General features: G+C 42.4%; 1 protein-coding gene across 2 annotated transcripts; it reads left to right on the forward strand.

Annotated features, from left to right (window-relative positions):
- On the forward strand, positions 1–23,622 carry TWSG1 (twisted gastrulation BMP signaling modulator 1). 2 transcript variants are annotated; one of them, XM_065832520.2, is made up of 5 exons: positions 1–151; positions 2,207–2,372; positions 9,508–9,607; positions 13,784–14,050; positions 21,949–23,622. In XM_065832520.2, the coding sequence occupies exons 2-5, from the start codon at positions 2,250–2,252 to the stop codon at positions 22,128–22,130; spliced, it is 672 nt and encodes a 223-aa protein (XP_065688592.1). In that variant the 5' UTR covers positions 1–151; positions 2,207–2,249; the 3' UTR covers positions 22,131–23,622. The 2 variants fall into 2 exon arrangements, with proteins under 2 accessions (XP_065688592.1, XP_065688593.1); XM_065832521.2 differs by lacking the exon at positions 1–151 and adding an exon at positions 1,951–2,068.

Below are 23,622 nucleotides of genomic sequence, written 5' to 3' on the forward strand. Positions count from 1 at the left end.
TGCGAGGCCGCGCCGCCGCCTCCGCGCTGCCTGCGGCCGAGGGGGGAGCAGCGGGCCGAGGCGCGCGGTTCTGCTGCCGCCGCCGCCGCCTCCTCCGGAGCAGCGAGAGCCGCCGGCGGAGCGGGGGGTGCCCGGCCCGCGGAGCAGTCCGGTGAGCCAGTCCGGCGGGCGGGGGTAGGGGCGCGGAGGGAGAGGTGCGGGCGGCGGCACCGGCGGGATGGAGCCGGTGGCCGGGGAGGAGGAGACGGCGGCGGCGGCGGGGCCGCGGCTGCTTCTTTGTGGCAGGAAAGTTTCGGTGCGGCTCGGCGCAGCCGCCTCGCTGCCCGGCGGAGGAGGAGGCCGAACCCCTACCGCCAGGAGGGACGGCTTTCGGCGGTGCGGGGCCCCGCCTGCCCCGGGCCGCTTGGGCAGGGGGGTGCGCTCCCTGTCACCGGCCTCCCGGACTCCTGGCAGTGCCATCTTTGGGGCCTCTCGGGAGGCGGTGGGGAGAGGGAGCCGAACGCGGGTTGATCGGGCGGGAGGGGTTTTTGGGGTCTTCTCCACCCCGGGTGTGAGCGATGCCGAGCGGGGCTGGGGGGAACCGGTGCCGCTGGGGCGGCTGCAGGAGCGGGGGGAGGAGGATTGGGGGAGAGCAGGGGTCGTGCTCCGGGGGGAGGCCGAGTAAAAGTCTCGGGAAGCCGCGGTCGGTGAAACGAAAACTCGGCGGTGGGGGGAGCTGGGAGGAAGGGGCACGGACGCGTCCGGTGCATCCGAGCAGAGCGGTCGTGGGAACGGCATCGCTCCGGCTCCGCTCCTCGGGAGCCTTTTACACAACAGCCCGCTGTCGGAGCGCTGCGGTGCGGTGTCCAAACACGCCCGGATCGTCCATCGAGCCGAAGCATCGTGCAGCGCCCCGTGGGTTTGGGTTTGCACCGTCTGTAGTGGGAGGAAAACTTTTATTTGCTCTGGTTCGCGGGGACAATAAGTGGGGGGGGGACCCCCTTGTGAGGAGAAGGCGCCCGTGTGCTGCACACGTGCCCCCGGGTGGTGCAAGGGGGACCCTCCCAGTCCTGCGTGGGTACAGATGGTGGTGCGCCCAATGCAGAGGGGTTCAGAAGTATTTAATAATCATTGTAAGAAAGACTAATCTGGCACGGACTTTAAATGTCCCAGTTGTGCCTTATTTGCACATTGTCTTGTGTTTCTACTTTTTTATGTCTGTATATTGTTCATTGAGAGTGTTGGGTTTTTTGGTTCATAAAGCAGAAAAACATTTCTGGATACAGAAAGAAATCCAGTGCCCCATTAGCATTTTTTTCCCTCTTATGAGAACAATACAGGCTCACTCTAAGTTTGCCCAAACATGGGCTGCCTTTTATTATGTATTGGTACAGTGCCTAGTGCAATAGGGTCCTCTGGGTTGACATGGTAAGTGCAAGTAGGAGCTCGCTGTCGCGCCACTGTCACGCTGTATTTGTAACAAATACCACCTGCCAAGAAGCTGTGTCTCACAAAGGGAGAAAGGTGGAATGCTTTGAACAACCCCAGTTCTTCTGTCTGTTTGAAGTAGCAGCTGCTCCTCTGCTGTTGACTGCAGACACTTGCAAGGCTCTTCAAAGTTACGTTGTTCAAAGTCTCTGGTGCTTTTTTCTTTTAAATGTTGTTGTCTGTATTTTTTTTTTTTCTTTAAAAAATTTAACAACTCTGTGGTTGAATTGAAAGCCTGTGTGACATCTGTCAGTGTGAAAACAACTGTCTGTCAACATTAAAGATGACATGGCAACTTACCTTACACTTGTTGTAGAAAGGCTGCTGTGGAGCTTTGGTCCTAAACACCTGCGTGTACCTTTAGCCTGGGGAGGTATTACACACAAAAACCAATCTGTCTGCTTTGTGCATTTGCAGAATTACGTCTTCATTGGTGGATTTTCTAAGGCATTTTTTGTATTGTCACTTTTTATAGGGTATTGTATTTGATACTGCAAACTAGAGATCATCCACCTTTAGTTTATTGCTGTTCTAATCCAAAGGTGCAAGAGCGGAAAGCTTCAAATAACTAAGTTTGGTGGAGGAGGGGTTGGATTTATTGGTAAGCACTGCAATTTGACTCTTTTATTTTTCTTTCCCAAATGACGAGACTCTTTTTTTGAAGGACCTGCAAAAGGGAAGAGGAGTGGGATTTAACTTTTTTCCCAATAGGCTTTTCAGTTGCTGTTTTTTATTTCAGTGCTGGTTGAAGTACTTGTGAAAATTGCTCACCTGGAGGAAACATGAGGTCACAGTACATCACGGCGCCCACAGTCGCTCTCCTCCTGTTCCTACTGTGGATCCAGTCGTCAACAGGCTGCAATAAGGCTCTCTGTGCTAGTGATGTCAGTAAATGCCTGATACAGGTACGAGCTGTGTTTCTTTTATTTGCTTTTAAGCATTTCTGACCTGTGTCTTGAAAAAGATCCAGTGATACAAGTAAATGGTATTTGATGTTAAGTAGTGGGGTTTTTTTTAAAAGAAGTTAATTACGGTCTCCTGCACATGGAAATGCAGATTAACAACTGCTTTATATGTTTATGTGGGCCTTTTTTTGGTTTTTTTTTGTTTTTTTTTTTTAATGGAAGCCTTTTCAAATCGAGGTTTATGCTTGCTGGGTTATTGTTAGAAGCCACTACCAGCCATGCTGTTAGTTTTCAGTCTCTTTCTTCTTTATTAGTGATATTATGAACAAGCAGCAATTTAAAACAGACGTTTATTAGAAAGCTTCATGTAGGCCACAGTTGTTCTTTATAGATATCTCCAATACCAGCAGTTCAAACGTGCTTACAATGCTCCCACAGCTGTCTGAGACTTTCCCCTTAACTTGCAATCTGTGCTCACTCTCAGTTCTCCTGGCCCATGCAGAGGGTCAGTAGTTGATGCCTGATGCTCTCCGTAGTATAAGCTTTGTATGGTTGGTGAAAACATGCCTAAAAGGTCACATGAGAGAACTTGAGTAGAGGTGTAACTTGTGCTAGAGTCCTGAGGTGTATTGGGAAAAGATATTTGATCAGGAGACTCCTATGGCTACTAATGGTAATGAGAAAGCTCTGAAAGCATCTGGATTTACCTGAAGAAAAAAAAAACAAATAACAAAACAAACAACCCAAAACACACCAAAACACCACACACACACAACAAAACAAGCCATAAACCCCAAACAAAACAACAAACAAACAAAACCCAAACAAAAAACCCCACACTGCTACAACCAACCCCCAAGCCCCACACACCAAATACTTCTGAGTTGAGCTGGTGCATGATGGATGTTAAACTCAAATCCAGATGCTGCTTTTGACTCGTTGTGTGTCTGTCTGCAGTGAAGGAAACAGACTCAGACCAGGTCGCTCTTCTCATAACAGGAGTTAAGAGGTGTGCAGCAGAACAAAAGGGCCTTTTCTAGCAAAATTGCAAGCACTTCTGGTAACTACCAAGTATTTATTTATTGACCCCGTATTGAAAAAAGGAACCTGCATGTGGTCAGTTGCAGATTTGTTAAAATAAATTGTTTCTTACTGCCTCTTTGTCGATTGGAAATGCAAAAGCACAAAGCACAATTATCATATGCAGGTAATGTGCTCACGTGCTTACTGTAAATGTGTGGTCACAGCCTGAAAAGTGATGCAGAAGTGCCATGAAACATTTCCATCTTTACTTCATTTCATTGACTTCTGTATAAAATTTGTCTGGTATACAAATAAAAATCCTTGCCAGATTCACAAATCCACCCTGTGGAATGAAGACTGACTGTAAGCTGAGCTCTTCTCTCTGGCTTCTGTACTGCTGTTGCTTAAAAACAAAAATTACTGTTTCTCCTAGCCCTACCATGATCTGTAGAGCTTTTAAATACAGAATCAAGAAAGTTGGTTTTGACTTTTACCTTTTCAAAGAAAACGTTTTTGCTGGTGTGTTGGGCATTGTGCATTGTGACAAACTGATGCGCTTCCAAGTTCCTTCTGTTGCACTTTTTCAAATCACACCTAGGCTTGAAACCTTTAAAAAGTAGGATGTATGAGGTGTTTGAATAGCAAGTGCAGTTGTACAGATTTGTTAATTTGGGGGAAAGCTGTTGGTCCAGATGAAGGGGAAAACAGGGAAGATGTGTTGTCTTTTTTTCCTGTGCTGCTGATGAAGTCCACCATCCCTGAAAGCACAGACATCTCAGGTCATCACTTTTATTGAGTCAGGCTTGAGGCACCCAGCATTTAAACTTTGTTTTTATGAGCTGGTCTGAATAGAGTACAGCTCAGGAGAAGTGGAGTTATTGCTACTGGAGTCCTTCCTTTCCACCCTCTACCTGCTCCCTTCCTGCGAACAGGCCTGACATACCAGTCAGTATTCATTCTTCATAGAAGAACAGATCAGGTCAGACTAGTCTGATTGCGGATATGAATACTGCTAAGGCTTTCACTTAAAACAATTGTCATCTTTCTTCTTGGCTTTTTTTTTTAATTAATCTTCAGCACTGTTGTGTCAGAAGTGCTGCACTGCTGTATGAAGTGCTTGTTATTTCTTGGGTAGGCATACAAGTAGAATATATCCGTGTATTTTTTTTTTTCTCTCTAAACTATTTTGAAAAAATCTGAACTTAAAATGCTGCGTTGAGGGATTTTGCTTAACTGTCTCCGGATCCTTTTTCCTCACCTGTTTTTAAAACTGTTCTGGTTCAGCAAAATCCATGGCTTGAAACCAAGATAATGTCACTCGGAAACAACTGAGGGAGCAAACAGAATGTGAATGTTTGTCATCTGCGTGCAGAAAGTGAGGCTGCCTATATAGAGACATAATGAGACAAAAGATCTCTCTCAAAAAGCATACGGTTAACATAAATATTTTTGCCAGTGTGGCTAGGAGTCAGTACAGCCATTACTGCAACTCCTTAGGAGCTGTTCTGCGTGAGGGTGGTCCCTACATAAATATTTATTTTGTTAGATCCACAACAGAGAGAGCATAAGATCAACAACTCGCATGCATTCAACTTTCATTTTACATCTTGAGGCTCTGGCTTCATGGGTGCCCTTGTAGGCTACTTCTTATTTTTCTGTAAGCAAAAACCTGTAAGAGAATAGTTTGAGACATCGCTCTGCATAACCGTAGCCTCCGCAAAAAACACTTTGCGGCTTCCTATAGTTGTTGAAGGCATTGTGGATAAGGCTTAGGAGTGTAGGCAGAGTGGAACCACAAAATCAGTTCCCTTGAAGCCTTTGGAGGTCACTCCTTCCCACGTCTCTGGGTTTGGGGCACTGAAATCGAGAACGGACTCTGACCTTGCTTTGCAGGTAGGCCACCGAGCCCTGGTTGCGCACAGCATGCATATTGCAGTATTTATTTGAGCACATCTGTTGTTGGCTTGGATGCACGGGTTGTTTAGATGTTTCCATGTGTGGAGGAGATGAGAAGGCCGGTTACGCTCGCTGGGTGGAGCAGAGGCGCATATTGTGTCCCAGCAACATGAGGAAATCCTTGAAGGCAGAAACCTCTGGGATGGGACGTTCCCACCATTGTTCATAGCAGATGGGTTTGAGGTGAGTCCCAGGCTGTCTCCGGTGGTGCAGAGCTACCTGCTGGATGAGGCTTGGCTGGTGTGTCCATGCTGTGCTGGGGGCTGAGCTTTGCTGTGTCATCTCCAACAGCTCTGGAAACTGCTGCTGTGCGTAGGAACCAAACAGTGCTGTGGTTCAGGCTTGGATTTCAGATCCCCCTGAAGAGGACTTGTTTTCTGGAGAATACGGAGTTTTATCTCCTGCAGGCAACTTGGCTGGTGCGCTATCGTTCTGATTAAAATCTCTCTTCATCTTTGTCTTCACCTCCTTGTTAATCTTGTGTACAAACTTGTCAGCTTGAAAGGATTTCCAAGACTTTTTAGCCTGGTGGTATGAAATAAATACCACTCCTTAATTTCAGGGCCCTGGACATCTAAAAATTAATTTCAGTGTGTATGTTGTAGCTGTAGTACGTAACACAGTTGGGTTAACAACACAGTTCTGGCTGGTTTGCTTCCAGGAGATTTTCTGTTATTAAACTGTTCAAGGAAAAAACATTAGCCCTTTTTCTTTTGCTCCCGCTTCCAGTTTGTGAAGATGTTGCCAGTGCCTTCAGGTCCTGTTTGTCACTGCACTGAGAAAATAGTCTATGTCGTTTCAAGAAAGCTTTGAAAAAATGCAGATATTAAATAGCTTGTAAAAAATCTTTATTTGCTCTCTGTAGCAGAACTATCTTTATTTTATGAACATGCCTGCTTCCTATTAATGCTGTATTTTTAGGCTGAGAGGCTTATTTCTTGCCTAGCAAAATACATTCTCCAATGCACCTTCAGTAGTTCAGCTTGGGAAGTTGCCAAGTTCACTTATGAGTAATATTTTCTTCCACTGACGCCTCACCACCCCCAGCTATCAACAAGGAACGTTTCTCATTCTGCCTTGCTGCACCCACGTCTCATGTAAGCATTCTTTTAAAAAGATATATCCTGTACAAATATCCAGTGTGGATGAGTCAGGCAGAAAGACTCAAGAGTGGTTAAGGAAACCACGTATGTGCAAACACATATATGGAAAAACATACAGTTATTGCCCTGAAGAGACAGTCAAACTCTGAGCTGGAGAACTGTGCAGAGGGCTAATTAAGTTGCTCTTTCTTCCCTCCTCCGTCTCCAAGTTAGGGGAAAAAAAATAAAAGTAAAAATAGAAAATAAAATTATAAAATACACCACTCATAAGCCCTTCTTATAAAAATAAGGTTAAAATACTTGTAGGTATAATGGTGCTATCCCAAGTTAGTGCTTATGCATATCAAACCTAAGCAGAACTTATTTATTTTGTTGCAAATGTATAATTTAAGGTTACGTTTCAGTCAGTGAGAATACTCTTAGACTTACACAATACAATCTATAAAACTGAAACAACTTAAATTTAGTGAATTTTCTGGCTTTGATTTATACATTACATTTAATAGTTTACAGAGAGTCACTTCCTCCCACATACTGGCTTGTTGCTGTTGCAATGTCTTTAATAACTATCAAGTTGTTTGCCTGGTTTTACTGTTGAAGAACAAATATATAGGATATTTTTAATGCTAATATGTGTTAATACTCTGGCCAAGATAACAGTATTTTACTCATGGTTGGTTTTCAAGTTGTTTTAGTCAGGCTTTTAATTCTCAAGGCTGACACAATCTGTTTATCAAACAGTAAGATAAATATTTTAGAAATGCGTCATTCATTCACATAAGTCATCTTTCTAAGTTTGTGGTGTCTCCTCTTGTGGAAAAAAATTGTATATTTTATTAACAAGCCTGTTTTTCGTTTTTCACTTGGAAACGGCATAGTAATAGGTGACATTAATAAACTTTGAGGATTAAAAAGTAAAAAATCTTGGTAGTTTTCCACTCTGTAAATAAAGATTCAGGACTTATTAAGACTGCATGTTGCAGGAACACATGGGAAGCAGGAGTTCACGCTCACTCACTCAGCAGGGCAAACAGTTCACGTTGAGCTGTGCAGGCGACAGCATTTCTCAGCATTACTCAGAACATGCAGCAGTTTGCAAACTTGTTTCCTTTGCTGACTTCAAGAAGATTTGTGATCTGAGATGCAGTGGATGGAAAAACAACAAATCGATGATTTGTTACTGCGTTAATGCATCATAGCACGTCTGCATCAGGTTTAGGAGTTTGTTCAGTTTTAGTCGAGAACTGGGAGCCCTGCAACTTCGTTTGTTGTTGTCTTAAGCCATGTCCTAGCTGGACCTCACTGTGGCCTCCCCCTCTAAAAAGCCTTCTTTGCTCTTTTGTGCACTCCTTGGTCTTCTGTGGTCCATGGGAGCTGGGGCAAGAGCAGGTTCATCCCTGTGCAGCCCAGCAGCCTGTGGGCATTTGTAGTTGTCAGTGTTGCGGAATAGAGAGAAGGAGGGTCATACGTGGTCAGGTGCATCTCAGCACCTTGCCTAGCAAATGCACTGCTGATGTTTGGTGTAAAAACGCCACCTTTCTTCCCTACCTGATGCTTCTTAATAGCAGGCAAAGAGTTACTTAAAAAGTGGAGTTTTGCCCTCTGGGCTTCTTCCTAAGGTGCTACAAAAAGTTGCTGTGGGTGGTGTTAGTGTCTGCCTGGAAGGAGTGCTGTCCCTGACCCAGCTGTGGTTACCTCTGGTGGAGCCTTGGGTAGTGCCTCCAGGTTAGGAGAATTTGGTGCTAAATCATCTTCTGGCCCTTCCCTCCTGTCTGCGTGCATCTCCCAACCACACCATGGTGTGTCCCTCCCCTGCCTCTGGAGAACGGGATCAAAGAGCGGGGATGGACGTCATCTCCCTGCTCCAGTGCGTAGCAGAGATTGCCAGTGGCTCTTCCAGTAAAGCTGGGAGTGGAAAGGATCCCGTGGTCAGTGTTTCCAGTAACGGGATTTTGTTTTCTCACCAGTTGTGCGTAATGTGATAGTTAGGCAGGCATCATCAAAGCCAAATTCTTAGACAGGACAACCAAATATGACTTCTTGTCTGTCCATGTTTTGCACTACAGTGTAATTCAAGCCCAGATATTGTCATCATGTAGCCACAGTCTTTTGCTGAACTGGAATTACTAGTATGGATTTGAGCTAGAGGGAAGGAGACCGCCTTGGTTTTAGATTTCCTTCATCTGTGTAGGCTTTTTCCATGGTTTGAGGTCCACAAGTGCGGTGTCTTCAACAGGACTGGTAAACCTTCTGGTTTAGGTAACATGAAAGGTTTGTCGTCTTGCTTCCACGTCTTTTCTATTTTTCTAGCTTAATAACAGTGAAAGAAAAATGTGTGTGCATACCATTTCACCTTCTAGAGGCTCCAGCAGTGTTGGAAGTATCCCAGGGTGTCGACTCGGGGGGGAAGGAGGGATAGGGTTGTTTTCATAATAGCAAAAATGAGTCAGCTGGACCTGGGAAAAAAAAATATTATCTGGTCACTAATATTGCAGATGTAGAGCAATGTGTAACAAGTGTCCAGAGATGCACAAAATCCTGTGGTCAGATGACTTAACCAAACAAGTTTCTTTTAGAATCCACTAATAGGTGTGATGGTAGATGTCATATCTCTTCTTGAGTTTGCACATGCTGCTTATGGTAGCTTCCTTTTTAAACTAAATTATAACATATGTGCACTATTTATATATAAAGAGATATCATTTGGATTTCCTGCTGTGATGGGGAAAACATTCAAAGAACCTGTAGATTCAGGGATACATAGAAGTGCACACACCCTTCTCACGAATAGGGGTTTTTTCTCTTTTAAATGCTGAGTTCAGGTTTGCCTTCAGAATTTCACCTTTAAAAAAAAAAAACTTCTTGCAAAAAATCCTTTTGTAAACTAAGATCAGTTCTTTGGCTGGAACTGTTTTACCGTTTACTCACTGTATTAGTGTACTAAGCTTTTTTAATGCCGTAATTTGAGTTGCGGCTTGAGGAAGAATTGCTCTGCCGTGTTAGTGCTTTACATCTGGGGTTGCTGTGGTGTAATGAGTTTCTGTTGTTTCCAGGAGCTGTGTCAGTGCCGCCCTGGGGAAGGAAACTGTTCCTGCTGTAAGGAGTGCATGCTCTGCCTGGGCACACTTTGGGATGAGTGCTGTGACTGTGTTGGTAAGTTTGCATTTCTCTGAATTTGTCTTTTTTCTTTTTTTTAATTGCTTCCTCCTGCCACACGCTGAGCTCACAGTCTTATAATAGAAGTAAAACATCGGGAGAGAATCTGTGCTTTAAACATCTTGCAGCTCATTCTGTGTGTACTGAACAAATTACTGTGGGGAACCAGACATCTGAAGGCTCTATCTGCTCTGTGGAGTGGGGGGTGACGGTAGTCCAGATTTTGCTCGGTTTATGTCATCGTAACCGACTGTTAATTTTGTCTCTAAAACATGAACTCCTTTTTAAATTGTCATCTTGAGGAAACTATGCAGCACCTGCTTCATGGGGTTAGATGCTATATGGAGGTTTCCAACTCTAAAGTGGATTGACAGATACCGCAGAGGGACAATTTTAGTTTTGAGTTCCCTTTTGAATCCTTGGGACTAGTAGTAAATGTGCATGGCCCAACATTTTCATTATTCTTGTATTTGCAAAAAGAGCTGTTTGTGAAAGAAAGAGGCATACAAGTTCTCGTTGTAGGGTTAGATTACACTCTTAACAAGAACAGCATTACTACTGACGGGTAGTGTTCAGAGTTCCCAGATCTCTGCAAGTGAATGCTGACCTCGCTTAAGGGGCATATATTCTAGCTTTGTCTCATATTTTAAAGGTATTGAAAGCTTAATCCTCCTGTGGTTGCTTAAGTCTCCCTCTGCTGCCATCCAGAATCCACCTGGCTTCCATGAAAGGGATGCATCCTGAGTGTTGTGTCTCAGCCTCTTTGGCTGGCTGGGTCTTTAGTGAATTCGTGAAGAAGATTAGCTTCAAAATGCTTCTCTTCAGCGCAGTCCATTGCTTCTTCTGTTCCATCATGATGTGAATACGTTTTCTGGCATCCTGGTTTTGCTTGGTTCTGTCTGGCTTCCCTTTGCATTACTGTCTTTCAGTAAGCAGTGGAGTAGCATCGTCCTGCGCGCGTGTGAGTCTTCCCAATGGCATAAAGTATTTTCAGCCCCTGCACCTGTGGAGGATATACGTTTAGAAAGAGACCCTAAAGTTTGTTTTTCCTATTTGATCAGAAGTGTTTTAATGGGCTCCTTGAAAAGTGAAATACATATACGTATCTCCTTTTCTCCTCATCCCCTTTACGCTTCCAATGTCTTCTTGATTGTTGTGATGCAGTACTAAAGTGTGCTGTTGTTGAGTCAGAGATGGGGAATTGGATAATAGGTTATTTCCCTAGTTCAGAACCATTATCTGCTGTAGGAAGCCAGGCTTAGTGTACCAATCTCTTCTAGGGAGTCGAAGAACCCACCTCGTGGGATTGTGAAGAGGAGGAGTCAGGTGCCTCAGACCTTGTTGGTTTTGTGATACAGCCCTATTCAGAAGGAATTCTTCTTTTCTGTGTAGGGTTGTGCTTGCTGTAGCCTTATTCAGATGAGGAGAGAGGAGCGTGTGCCATGCCCGGCTTCCTGGAGATGGTTCTTTGCTGATACTTGAGCTGATATTTAAGTCTCTTTATATAAGCTGATCAAGTCAAATGTAAAAGCTGATAGGTTTTCATGTCTTTTGGGTCATTTCTGCTCTGAGGTCAGGAATTACCTCCTGCTCTCCAGCATTAATTTTACATATGATCAGTTGATGCCCTGTGTTTTGTGGGGATGTTCTCTCCCTGCTCTGGCAGCGACAAAGACACAAGAGGTAGGAGAGCGACAAGTTCCTCTTTTCTCTACTTTTTCTCAGCTTTGTGGGTTAAGGTCTTCTAGTCCTTTACAGACAGTCTTGTCTGCTTCCATCATTCTGACAGCCCATTTCTACATCTTCTCATCCAAGAAAGATGGATTGAGACTGTATACAGCTCTGTGGGCTGGCTAAAATCTCAGCTATGTAGTAAGAGAGGTGAGTAAGAAGACCGGACAAAAGAAGGAGAAAAATACTTAAACTGAAAGGAACATTTTATGGCTTGTTACAGATGAATACATTTGTATTTCCTTCAGTTGCAGGTGACCTAGCTCTAGCATAATGGCTTTGTTACTTTTCAAATTCTGGTTATCAAATTTTGTCTTAATTCATTGGCTTCCAAAGCAGTAATGTAGACATGTTTGTTCTTTAACAGTTGCTCTTAAGTGAGCTTTTTTATTTTTGCTTTAACCTAAGCTACTATATTATTGTAATTATTATAAAATTAAAATTATTATAATTATAATTACAATTCAAATACTTCTAAAAATAGTAAGAGGGAAGGATCTTTGTGGAATGAGCAGTTACCCATTAAACTGTGAGCAGTGGTTTCTTGGTAACATCTTAAGATAATATTTTCATACTGGATTGATATGTAGACAAACTGTACACATTCTGTAATAATTGGATAAACAATCTTGATTTTATTGTTTTCCTGTGTGTCCTTCTTATTGGTGGAATTTATTTTCTGAATTGAACCTGACAGCAGGGGCCTCTAGAAAAGCTCACTAGTTTCAGTTCCACAGCATTGATACAATAACATGAAGTAAGGTATATGTCTCTTGATGTATATGTTCCAAACTCCTACCTGGTTTGATATCTTCCTAGTTAAATTTTTGGTGAGCATCCTTTATTACAATTGTATGGTGAGTATTCCAAGCGCTTACTAAAAGTTGATAATGCAGGGATATAATTTTCTTTATTAAAGCAGCGAGTCCAGGAACAACTATGAAGAACAAGCCTAGTTGAGAGGAGTAGGAAAATAATGGTTTATGCTAGGAAGTTTGCCTAAGTGGAATTTTTTAGTGTGACCTGATGTTTGAAGGAGAGGCACTTTTTTTCTACCTAGTGCTAGGCTCACTTTTGTAATAGGAGCAGACTATCTTGTGTTGTTCCTTCTATTAAGTGCTGGTAATGCTAACCACTTGCTTAAGATTTGCAGGATCTCATGCTAATCGTCATGGGCAAACTTCACTCTGTTTTGTTCATTATGCAAATCCATATACTTAGGTTGAAAAGACTGTGGTTTTGTATGAGGTTCTAGTTAAACATGATTTCTGAAGCTGGAGTCCTAATGTGCCTGCAGGGCAGGAGATGCTTCTCTAGTTGTGTGGGACAGGTAGACTTTGAAGATTTATGTCTCATATCGCTTTGATACAAGACGTTTTAAGAACTGATGTGCTTTGCAGCTGTAGCTGTCTAAAACTGTATCTGTGAAACTACCCAAAATCATATCCATATGGACATGAGGAAAATGGATTTGTCTGTCTTTTGACAGGTGACTTCTAATAGTGTTTTATGGCTTCTGAGTTTAAATACATGTGCAGATACAACTTTTCTTTTTAATCTTGGTTGTGTCAATGTTTGGATTAAATCAAGGTACCCTTCAGTTTCATTGTTGGCAATAAATGTTAGTGTTTAAATGGTTATAATGAAAAACTGGCTCCTGCATTGCACATCACAAAAGGATTTTGTAGGAAGTGGTAAAGAGGATTACAAGGTTTCAAAAGAGATACCACAAAAGACATTGAAACAATAAGGAAGGGGTAACCTGGAAATAAGCATTTTGCCTGTAATGACCCCTCCAATTAAGTAGCAAAAAAGGTTCATCTGAGCTGTCTCTAAGCAGGTAAAGTAATTGAGACTCTTGCTCCCTCCTGATAGTGATCTTTGCATCTGTGGCAGATGACTAATAAGATCTAGTGCACTGCTGCAGCAGACGAGATCGAATACTTGAATTGTGATCAAAAGCTTCATGTACCTCAGGACTTGTCAAGATACTATCTTCCTTCAGTCGTAACCTTTCATTCCAGATTTATGCTAGGATCGATTTTACTGTGCTTTGACTCTTTTTCCAGGGGAAACAAACCTCTCGTTGAACTCTTCATACTCCGAACTGTGATGCTAGCGTAAAAAGGGAAGCAAAGTGCCGTGTAGATTAGGTTTTTCTTTTCATTTGGATCTCACAAGTCGCAGATGTGTTTTGTGGAAGTCTGCAGAGATCTGAAACCTGCTGTTATGGAAAGCTCATCCTGCTGTATTTGGTGGCACTTCTGCTATTGAGCTAAGAGTGGGAGATATATATATATATATATATACATATATAAAATGCTCAGTTCTGCTTAGCAAAAAAAAAAAAAAGGCAATTTTAATTTTCTGAATATTTACAGCCTGTTTAAAGAAGAAGAGTTTAGGGAGTTTTGTGTAACTTACTGTTTCACTCCTCTGCAGGTATGTGCAATCCCCGCAATTACAGCGACACCCCTCCAACATCCAAGAGCACTGTTGAGGAATTGCATGAACCGATTCCTTCACTTTTCCGGGCGCTGACAGAAGGGGATACTCAGCTGAACTGGAATATTGTTTCCTTCCCTGTGGCAGAAGAACTGTCACACCATGAGAACCTCGTTTCCTTTTTAGAAACAGTGAACCAGCCACAGCATCAAAATGTCTCTGTTCCAAGCAACAATGTCCACACATCTTACTCGAATGACAAAGGTAATGAGTGTAGTATGTAAATTCCTAGCGTTTCCTCTTATCTCTTCCAGGAGCTTTCTCAGTGCGTCTTCTGTGCTTGTCTGTGCTCTCTTCTTCTTTTCACATAAAAAAGCATGAAAAGTTCAGTCTAATTTTGAGCAAGACCTAACAAAACGAGTGAGGCAAAAGTAGTGAGGAACTTGGAAGATGGTGTTAATGTGTCTGATGGTCTTAGGAGACACTGAACCACAGGAATTTGTTATCTCTATAATTCCTCCTGTGGCATGAGATAGCTTGTTCACGATATTTCATGTGCACTGGCATGGGATGTTCTTTGACTGTGAAGCAGTTACCTGCATCTAGGAGACAGGACAAACCAAAAACTGGATCCAAATCATGTATCATTGCAGGGGCAGGCAACTAAAATGCTTGGCTTCAGAGGTCTGAGAAAGACATGTGCTATAAACCATTGCATGTGAAGTAGATGTTTAATTTTTCATCTGAGCTGACATAACTTTAGCTCTTTAGAAAGATAATTTGTATGAAATCCAGGATTAATAGCTAACCTGAGTAAGATTAACAAGATCGCTCTTTATGTTGACGAGGGATATGTGACAGACAGTCTTAAAAACAAGCAGTTTGGGGGGTTGTTAACGTACGACTCATTCCTCTTATTTTCTATCAACTTTTTTATATTCTCACATTTAGTTTAGAGCACAGACTTCAGAATATTGTTTGCTGATGGCAGCGGTAAGATGAGAAGGTTGAGGTAGTGGAAACAGTGGCAGAAGAAAAATGCTCTCTGCTTCTTTGTTTCCGTCTTAAACCTGAAATACTTTTCGCTGCAAATCAATACATCAGACTTAAAAGAAGCTCATAAAGAGCTCCCTGCTTAACAGGGAAAAAATAGCATCTGATTTATTAGCATAATTAATGCTTTTCTTCCTTCCCAACACACACTTTAAGTATTAGTAACTCCATCTGTTGCTGTTGTAATGACTCTTTTATCTTATCAATGAAAGATACCTTAATTGATGGACGTGCTGCTTTTCTATACCATGGTGAACCTTTGACCTAGTTACGTTTCTGAGTAGGACTGAGCAGGAGTTGGTTAAATAGGACCATAATGGCAACTTTTCTAATTTCCTTTGGTTAAGGTACGTTAGAAAAAGAAATTAATTCCAGAACTGGGAAACCAGATGGTCAGAAAGAATCTCATTCATGTCTTTGATGTTATTAAAATACTTGCTTGACATTATGAGAATGATGCAGAAAACCATGTTAAATGGCAAACCACAAAAAGCCCTGTGTGCAAGCACTACCGTATTTAAAGATATAAATTATAGTTGGAAAAAAAAATATTCTTGGAACAATCTTGAATATATCCCACTGTACTTAGGTGCAGTAACAAATGGCTATTCCCTGACAGTCCTTTACTACCATACCAACAAAACGGGCTAATGATAGTTTTGGATTAAACTTGGAATTTGAATTGCATCTCAAGGGTGTGGAGGGGTTCTGAGTTTAACAGCATGGACAAATACATAACACTGCAATTTTTTCTTAGTCAAAAGTCTCCTTCATTTCATTTACTGAGAATGTATCAGAGATTAGGTTGAGAGACCTTTCAGTGGAATGATGGTAGTCCAAAAACAACAGTTATATTTAGAAATAGTTACAAAACGCCACTGGTTTTTGGGCTTCAGTAGACACTTAGAGCAGAAATAAATGTCAGAGCTGTTCTTGTAATCACTGGCTATGCCTCCTCCGTCTTAGTGATCAGTGAAGAACTGGGAAAGGTAGAAAATGGCTTTCAACAATGCTGTACTTTAAGTATCTGAATATGTAAACCTGTTGAGGAGTCTCTCCTTGGTCACAATGTTAATAACTTTGTAGTGCTCTGCTTTTTCAGAAGTCATGTTAAATTTTGATTATAAAAACATGGATGATTTGTGCATTGAGAACAGAAGAAGGTGGAAAGAAAAGCTGGCTGCTAACCTGGGTCAGTTGATGTTTATTATGGTGGAAGCAAGGACAACTGAGGAATTGTACCTCTTGTGTTGGGTGTTGTGTGAGCCCTGGGTTGGCATTGGTTTTAATACTTTTTTCATGAGTTCATTGGGGAAGCGGCAACCAAAAGGTGGAGTGGTAGGAGGTCAAAGGCTAAAGAGCTTTGTGAGCATGGGCACAGAGAGGAAGCCCAGGAAGTTGCTGGTGTCTGATGGCTTCTGCTTGTGCAAAAATCCGTCACACAGTCAAGTCACTGTGGCGTGTTAGAAGAACCCCAGTAACAGAGGGTGGGCCTGTGCGTGTGTGTGCTCAGTTGCAGTAAATAACCATAGCCTGTAGTGGAAGAAGCTGAAGACCATTTCTTTACCCTTTCCTGCTCCCCAAACATGCTGCTAAGCTTACAGGCACATTTTGCAAATGGAGACGTCCTTTGGGTGACTTGCTGAGCAGTTGTCTTCAAGGCCGTGACATTCAGGGATTTGAAGGAATATCCCTGAGAGCAGGAACGTGGATCCTTTATGTTTTCCTTAGAGTGCTGTGCCTCCTCCATTTTGAGGTTCTTCTGTGACTCTTTGCATGCTTCACTCCAACATGGTGTTCTGGCAGCAGCCTACTGCGTTGCCTGTGAAGGGAGAGGAGCTTATGAGAGGTAGATTTTGATAAGAGGACAGTAGTCTGTGCTGTCTTCTGGAATACATCCCAAAATGCATAGAGGCGCTGCCTACAGATACCCCTTGTCATGTAACAGCAGCTCTAATTTTAATTTTAATGCGTGTTCACGCAGGGATTGCTGTTAAGCTCGTCCAGGGTGTCGGACTTGCTCGATACAGTTCTGGGTGAGTGCCAATAAAAGCAGCCCCAGCCACAGGAACCCCTAAGCTTTGTGCCTAGAGCGGCGTGAAGCCCCTGGCCCCGGGAGGGCGCCCATGGATCCGGGAGGAGATGGGGTGCGGTGGGATATAAAGCATTCCTTTCTCGCCCCAGCTGGCCGCAAGCCCAGCCGCCAGACCTTGAACTTCCTCGTTATTATCTTAATGAGTGTCTTCCCTTTCCTCCTGTGGATTGACTTGTAACGTTTTAGCTGCCAAAGCATGCATGCGCTGCTGGAGCTGCTGCTGTTCTTTGTATCAGTAGTTTCTGGCATTTGAGGCGCTGCTTCAGAGAGGATTGTGATGATTATTAATCTAGAGCTACATTTATACTTTATTCTTTTTTGCTTTACTTTTAGCTGATACCCTCAGAGCTCTCTGAACTGTGAGTTCAGATGTTTAAATAAGCTTAATTGTTTCAGATGGTGACAGGATGTTGGCAGGACAGAGAGGAACTAGATAATCTTTTGGCAGCTGATGAAACAAAATCTGTGTTGTAGTTCAGGGTTTCTGACTTACGCTGCTTGGTGACATGGGGGGGATGGCGTCCACTCTGTGCTTCTGTTCCCCCCGTAGAACCAGCCAGATAAGGAAGAGTTAGAAATCCCATAAAGTGGCATCTTCCTCCCTAGGTACACTAGGAAGATGTTGTTTTTATTTTTTGTTAAATGTTTCTTTTTATAAGTTCTGACTGGCATAAAATGTTGTGGCTGGTAGATGGACAGTTACCTTTTTAAAGTACTTTCAGAGGTACTGATAAACAGACCAGCAGACAACTGAACTTACATAGCACTTTTAAGTTCAAATGTAACATATGGGGAATTGTTATTAACTGGGAAAGTTTTTTTCATCTTGTAGATAGGCATTTTTCCTTAACTTACAAGAACTGAATTGTTTTCTCTGAGTTGCTAAATTCCTCTGTAGTGCACCAACACAGATCTCAGTGGCAGCACAGACAGTATCATAGCAAAGCCTGATAGAAACATGAGTCAATTTCTTCTGGTCATTTTGAATTTAGTCTTGATTGTTGTTTCTCCTACACAACCTTTGTTGAGTATGAATTGAGGGAAAAAACCAGCGAGAAACTCATGTTCTGGAAAAAAAATAAAAGAATGCTGCTGCATCTTCCTCCCTGCACCTGTAGCCTGTAGTCCTTGCAGTGTGAAAATGGGCAAAATGCAAATGAAAGAGCTGTTACTGCACTAAGTAACATCCTTTTTATGTACACTGAGGGTGCCAAGTGATGGCAGTGTAATTAGGTTTGTGAAACAATTTAAATACTCTCCCGGATCCCAGCTGAGCCTGTAGGTGTGTAATTTTTTTTCCCCCCTGTGTAACTGTTTCTGCAGCCTAGAAAACGGGATTTAATGCTTCAGGTGAGGAACGTTCCTGCTTTCAGTAATTCATTCTCTATAGGGGCACAGGGACTCTCCTGAGGAAGGAACCAGGAGTGTCCCATGATGAACAAAGTGCGCCCTGGCCAATCTGGCTCCTTCAGATGTGGCAAGTCTCTGAGTCAGCAAGATTTCAGAAACTGTTTGGTAGCATATACGTCGGAGCATGTCCTCCAGCTGCTTAGGAGAGCTACTGGGAACCAGCCAGGCCTACTGCTGGCTCTGGCCTACTATGTGGAGTCTGTCCTCTCCCCTTCACAGCACTTTTGGACTAGTCCCCTAGGACCTAATTTGCTTGGCTTGTGTGCAAGTGAAAATAAACCTTCTTCTCCACTCAGTCAAGATTAATGTCCTTGGTTGTTGCTGCCACTTTAATAAGGTTGAGGTCTGGCTTTGGTTCCAGTTTTGGTCCTGGGAGAGTGGTCGATGAACCAGTCTCTCCAGTCTTGCAGGGCCTGATTGCTGTCATCTGGTTTTGCCAGGGTTATGGACCTGGTGCTGCTTGTCCTCTGGCCTCTTTCGCCAAACGAGACATCTTCAGTCTCTCATTTCAGTGTTACTGATCTTTACATGCTAGAAATCACACGCTTTTTTCCACAAGAGGTTCAAGCAGGCATTACCTGATGAACTGGGCTTCTCTAGGACTTCTGAACTGGTACTGACATAGATGAGGTTAACATGAAGGTGAACACAGATGTCTCCAAACACAGAGGGGGCTAGTCATTCTCTGGTGCGAAGACAGCCTGCAAGTGCTGGGAACAGCTAAACCACCTCAGAGTGTGCGTAACTTTCCTGATGAGTTTTCCTGACCTACTGCAGGCTTTCCTTTGCATGTTGCGAGTGACCAACATGATAGCAGTGAGCACTTCTGGCCACCCTTTGGAGAGGACTGGTTTCTTTAGAGTTGTTCCACTACTATCTAGAGAGAGCCATGAGTGATTTTGCCTTCTCGAGCTGATCCAGAGACTAGGACAGTGAGGTGGAGATGGCATCTCAAAAGCTGATTTTGCAGCAAGTAGTCTTTCTGGATTAGCCAGGATTGCTTGTTTTGGGGCAGAGGCTGTATACCTCCAGCTGACACCTTCTAAGACTGACCCTTGATATTTAAGGTCAAACTTGAGAAGAAAACTACTGAAAAAGTATCAGAGGAGTGAACTGTGATTAAGCAAGAGGGTATGAAGATACTTCTTAGAGAGGCTTCTGTAAGGTTCCCATGCTTGCACACCAGCACTGAACTGGATGACCGATAGGACACTGGTGCTTCAATCTCATGATGAAGACTGCTTGGAGACCCACCTCTACTTTCTCACACTTTACGCTTCCACTGAAAACCTCTTATGAGGAGTGAGGGGAACAAGTACCTGGGAATGCCTGGACCTCCAGGGAATGGAAGCTGTGTGCTCCTCCTTGGCACCCAGGCAAACTTAGTATTTTGTTGCTGGTAATGAAGTGTTGTCAAGTTCTTGTGCATCCTCCATAACAAGATGGAGCTGTTGCACAGCACCTGGGTGGATTCTTGCCTATGAGGCTGTGGTGGCTACATCTCCCTGCCACTTTTCAGCTTTGGCTGACCGCTTCAGGTATATACCTGGCTGCTCACTTTGCTCGTGCTACCATAGCACACACTTCTGTTTTGGTCTGTTCCTCTCTCCTGTGTGAATCAAGTATCGTTACTGAAGCTGTAGATACGTTGGTTGGTTTCAGGCAGTGGTTTTGTTCTCTGAGAACTCCTCTGGTTGCTGTGCCTCAGCCTTATTATAAAGGGTCATAGAAATAAAAGGACCAAGAATGAGAAAGGACTTACACAGCCACAGTGTGTTTTGTTGACATTACCAGTGGTCCTTCAGGTACTCCAAGGTTTCTTGGACAACTTGCAGCTTTACTCACAGCGCAGCTTTCCTGGGAGCAGAAAACTGCTGCCGCTGTGGGTCTGCACTTTCTCCCCAAGATCCTTTATTGCCTGTTGCACTGTATATGGTGTCTGCAAGAAGTGTGTGTCAGTTCAGAGCCTGAACAAGGCAGTTAATACTCTCTTGCTTTCAGTGGGCTGGCAGCAGATCCTGTGACCCTCTTGCAGCTGTTTAGGTCATAGTAAAATAGTTTGACAGTGATCAGGGTTCCCTCATAGATGTTTTGACAAACGATAATTCTTAAAAGGGTAGTCAAGGAAGATGATGCATCCTCAGAAAAGTTGGTGGGTACACTGTCCTCTCCTTTACATTGTACTGTCCCTTGCCAACTGTGTTGGTTCTGGGGAAACTGAATAGATCTGATGGCTTGTGGGGTGATGCAGACCCTGTTGGCCTCAACTCACCTTTGTACCTAACCTTAGTACCTTGCCTTGAGAGATGAATACTGCTGAGGTTGCTGCTCTTGTTGGGCACCAATATTTTGAAGGGGAGGTTCTGGTGCATTTCAGCCTTCCAAGATGTACTCACAGATAAGAGACTGAATAAACACTATGGTGAACAGCTACACTGCTCCAAGAGTCCTTCAGTTACTCACCCTTCTCCATATCTCCATAATAATTTAAAAAAACCCACTGTCTTGATTTATGTTTGGAATATGTTTTTCTAATCCATATTGGAATGTAGGTCAGTATGTTTCTTCTGGATCCACACGCCATAAGTAGTAATGGGGTAGAAAGACATCTCCTGCTCCCAAGTCTGTGTGATATGTGCAAGTGGGACATTTATGTTTGCAGACAGCTTTTGGTTGTGCTTTTCACCAAAGTATGCCAAGTTAGGTTTGGGTAAATGTGATGCAATCAGGATCCTTCGGAGGATGAAACGAGTTACAGTGTAATCACCTGATCAGCACAGAAGAAAGCTGGTAGAATCTGTCAGCTTGGAGAACTGGAAGTAGACTGGGGAGAGATGTTTTTGTTTCATAGTTGTGGTGAATGCCTTAGCTCCAGTGTGAGGTTGCAACACTAAACTTCATGGCATTTCAAGTAATTGCATGGATATTAGAGGAATTAGGTCGATGCTTAGGCAAAAGGAGTTTCTTAATCTTAGTACTAGAGCTGGCGTTGTTGCTATAAAAAGAAGAAAAAAGTGTGCAGCTTCAGGTAGAGGAAAGTGTAATTCTCTAGCTCTGTGATTTAATGCAGTTTAAGAATATTGTTGAGTTATAGGGGAGAATGTTTACACTTAAGTGGGTTTTGTTGGTTTTTAAGCAACTTCTCTAAAACTGAACTTTTAAATGATAGCATATAGTAACTGCTGGCAACTGTGAAAGTGGTATCTTGGTGATAAAGATATTACATTCAGAGGACACATGCTTGCTTTTTATTTTGGCATAGCCCATCTTTATACTTTAAAAGGTATCCCTCATAACTGTGGGACACAGAAGAATCCCAACAAAAACATTCTTGCCTATGACTATATGTAGAAATAAATCAATCCAGAGGCAGAGCAGACAGCAGGTTGAGTTGTAGACACTGAAAACTTGAAGTTGGTAGACTGCCCCTTGGGTCTCTGTCTCTTCCCTCTGCTTTCACTATCACCTCTTTTTTTCTTTATGGCTCATTGTCATGACTATTTGCAATCCTACTTCAAAAGCTGCACATTTAATAAAATTTTAACTAACCTTTAACATTATTTTAAGACCCTTTAAACCAATTTTTTTCCCCGTTTTGGTTTAGAACACATGTGTACTGTGGTGTATTTTGACGACTGCATGTCAATACATCAGTGCAAGATCTCTTGCGAATCCATGGGAGCATCCAAATACCGATGGTTTCACAACGCCTGCTGTGAGTGTATTGGGCCAGAATGCATTGACTATGGCAGTAAAACTGTAAAATGTATGAACTGCATGTTCTGAAGCAGAAAAATTGTAGTGTAGCAATACTGAGGCCAAAGTAATCTCTCTCGGTTAAAGAGACGGAGATTGCAAATACTGTGTTTTGGTGGAGTGCCTACTGGTTGCAATTAAATGTACCTAGTTGAAAAAAAGATGTATAAAATCTGAAGACTTTTTTTTTTCCTTTATTTTTTGAAATTCATGTAAGCAAGGCTAACTAGTAGAAGTTTCATCACTATGTTCTAAATTTATTTTTCTTTATTTCTGCTCAAATGGTACAGCCATGCTCATCCTTGCTGTTCTGATTGTTTTCCTTTGATTTGAAAGTATTGACTATACTGGTTTTTGGAATGTAGTACTATATCTTGTAGTTTAGAGTAGGGAAACCTTAAGAATATGGTAATGAGATTCCCATCATTTAAGTTCAACAAATAATTACATGGCTGCTAGGGTGGTGGGGGGTGGTTGCTCTTTAGGGGCTGAGTTTTTTGCTTTTGCTTTTTGTTTTCGTCTTTATTACCTTACAGTTTGTGAGCTTAGCCTTCTATTGTGAAAATGGTATTTGGTGAAAAAGAAAAATTCATGCTTTCTCTTCAAGTTCAACACATGGGCTGTCATGGATAAAATCCTAACTTCTTAGAAGGGCTGCCCAACAAAACACTATGTATGGGACACTTTTCTTCCAAGTGTCATTTGCTCTGCTCTCATAAGTACATTGGAGCCTGTGTTGTATAATTTATATATCTTAAAAATGTATATCTTTTCAGTCTTCTCTTAGGCACCAAAATAAAGCTGTTAAGTGCAGTTGCATGTCCCTCTCAGGGTTGCTTAGTCCCTGAACATTCAGTCCAGTAAAGGAAACATGAAAGATTTTTATGGATTTAATGACTAAATAAATAAAGAAAATGAAATGACATGAACTAGCAGGTGGTACACAGTTACCAGTTGAGCAGTTGGCACTAAGACTGTTGCCATTTAGTAGTTTGCCATTAATATTTATTCTGAAATATAATTTTCTTTTTCCTCCCATGAAATGTTGTCGCTGGAGAAGGGAAGATGTGTCCACAAAGGCAAAATTAGGATGTTCTGAGTTTAGAACACTGTCCATTTCTGTAAGGGTTTGAATATGTTGACAGTTACTATGACCCAGTTAGGTCTCCATTGATAATGGTACTAAGTACAAGAATAAAGTGTATGAGTAGGTAACGACCAGCTTTTGGTATTTATATTCATGTGGGTTTTAACTCCTTGAAATTTTTTTAATGCATATGTACATATGCACACACAGAAAAAGAATATTTGACTATTCATGTTTCTCTCACTAACTTTAGCTAGAGGGATTAAACTGTTTTCTAGCCACACCTGTCTATCTGTACCATGTACAAATGAAAGCAGTCATTTTAAATTTATTTTGTTTAAATGTTTGCCTGAATGTTTTTTCATATTTTTCTCATGATACAGTTCTTTCAATAAGATGAAACATAATAATAAAAAAATCTGCTCTTGTGAATAA

This window comes from Patagioenas fasciata, chromosome 2 (genome assembly GCF_037038585.1).
Source record: "Patagioenas fasciata isolate bPatFas1 chromosome 2, bPatFas1.hap1, whole genome shotgun sequence".
Classification (NCBI taxonomy): Eukaryota; Metazoa; Chordata; class Aves; order Columbiformes; family Columbidae; genus Patagioenas; species Patagioenas fasciata.

Coding starts and splice junctions, on each gene's coding strand:
- TWSG1 (XM_065832520.2), top strand. CDS start 2,250: ATGAGGTCACAGTACATCACGGCGCCCACAGTCGCTCTCCTCCTGTTC. Junction 9,608..13,783: donor TGAGTGCTGTGACTGTGTTG/GTAAGTTTGCAT, acceptor ACTCCTCTGCAG/GTATGTGCAATCCCCGCAAT. Junction 14,051..21,948: donor ATCTTACTCGAATGACAAAG/GTAATGAGTGTA, acceptor GTTTTGGTTTAG/AACACATGTGTACTGTGGTG.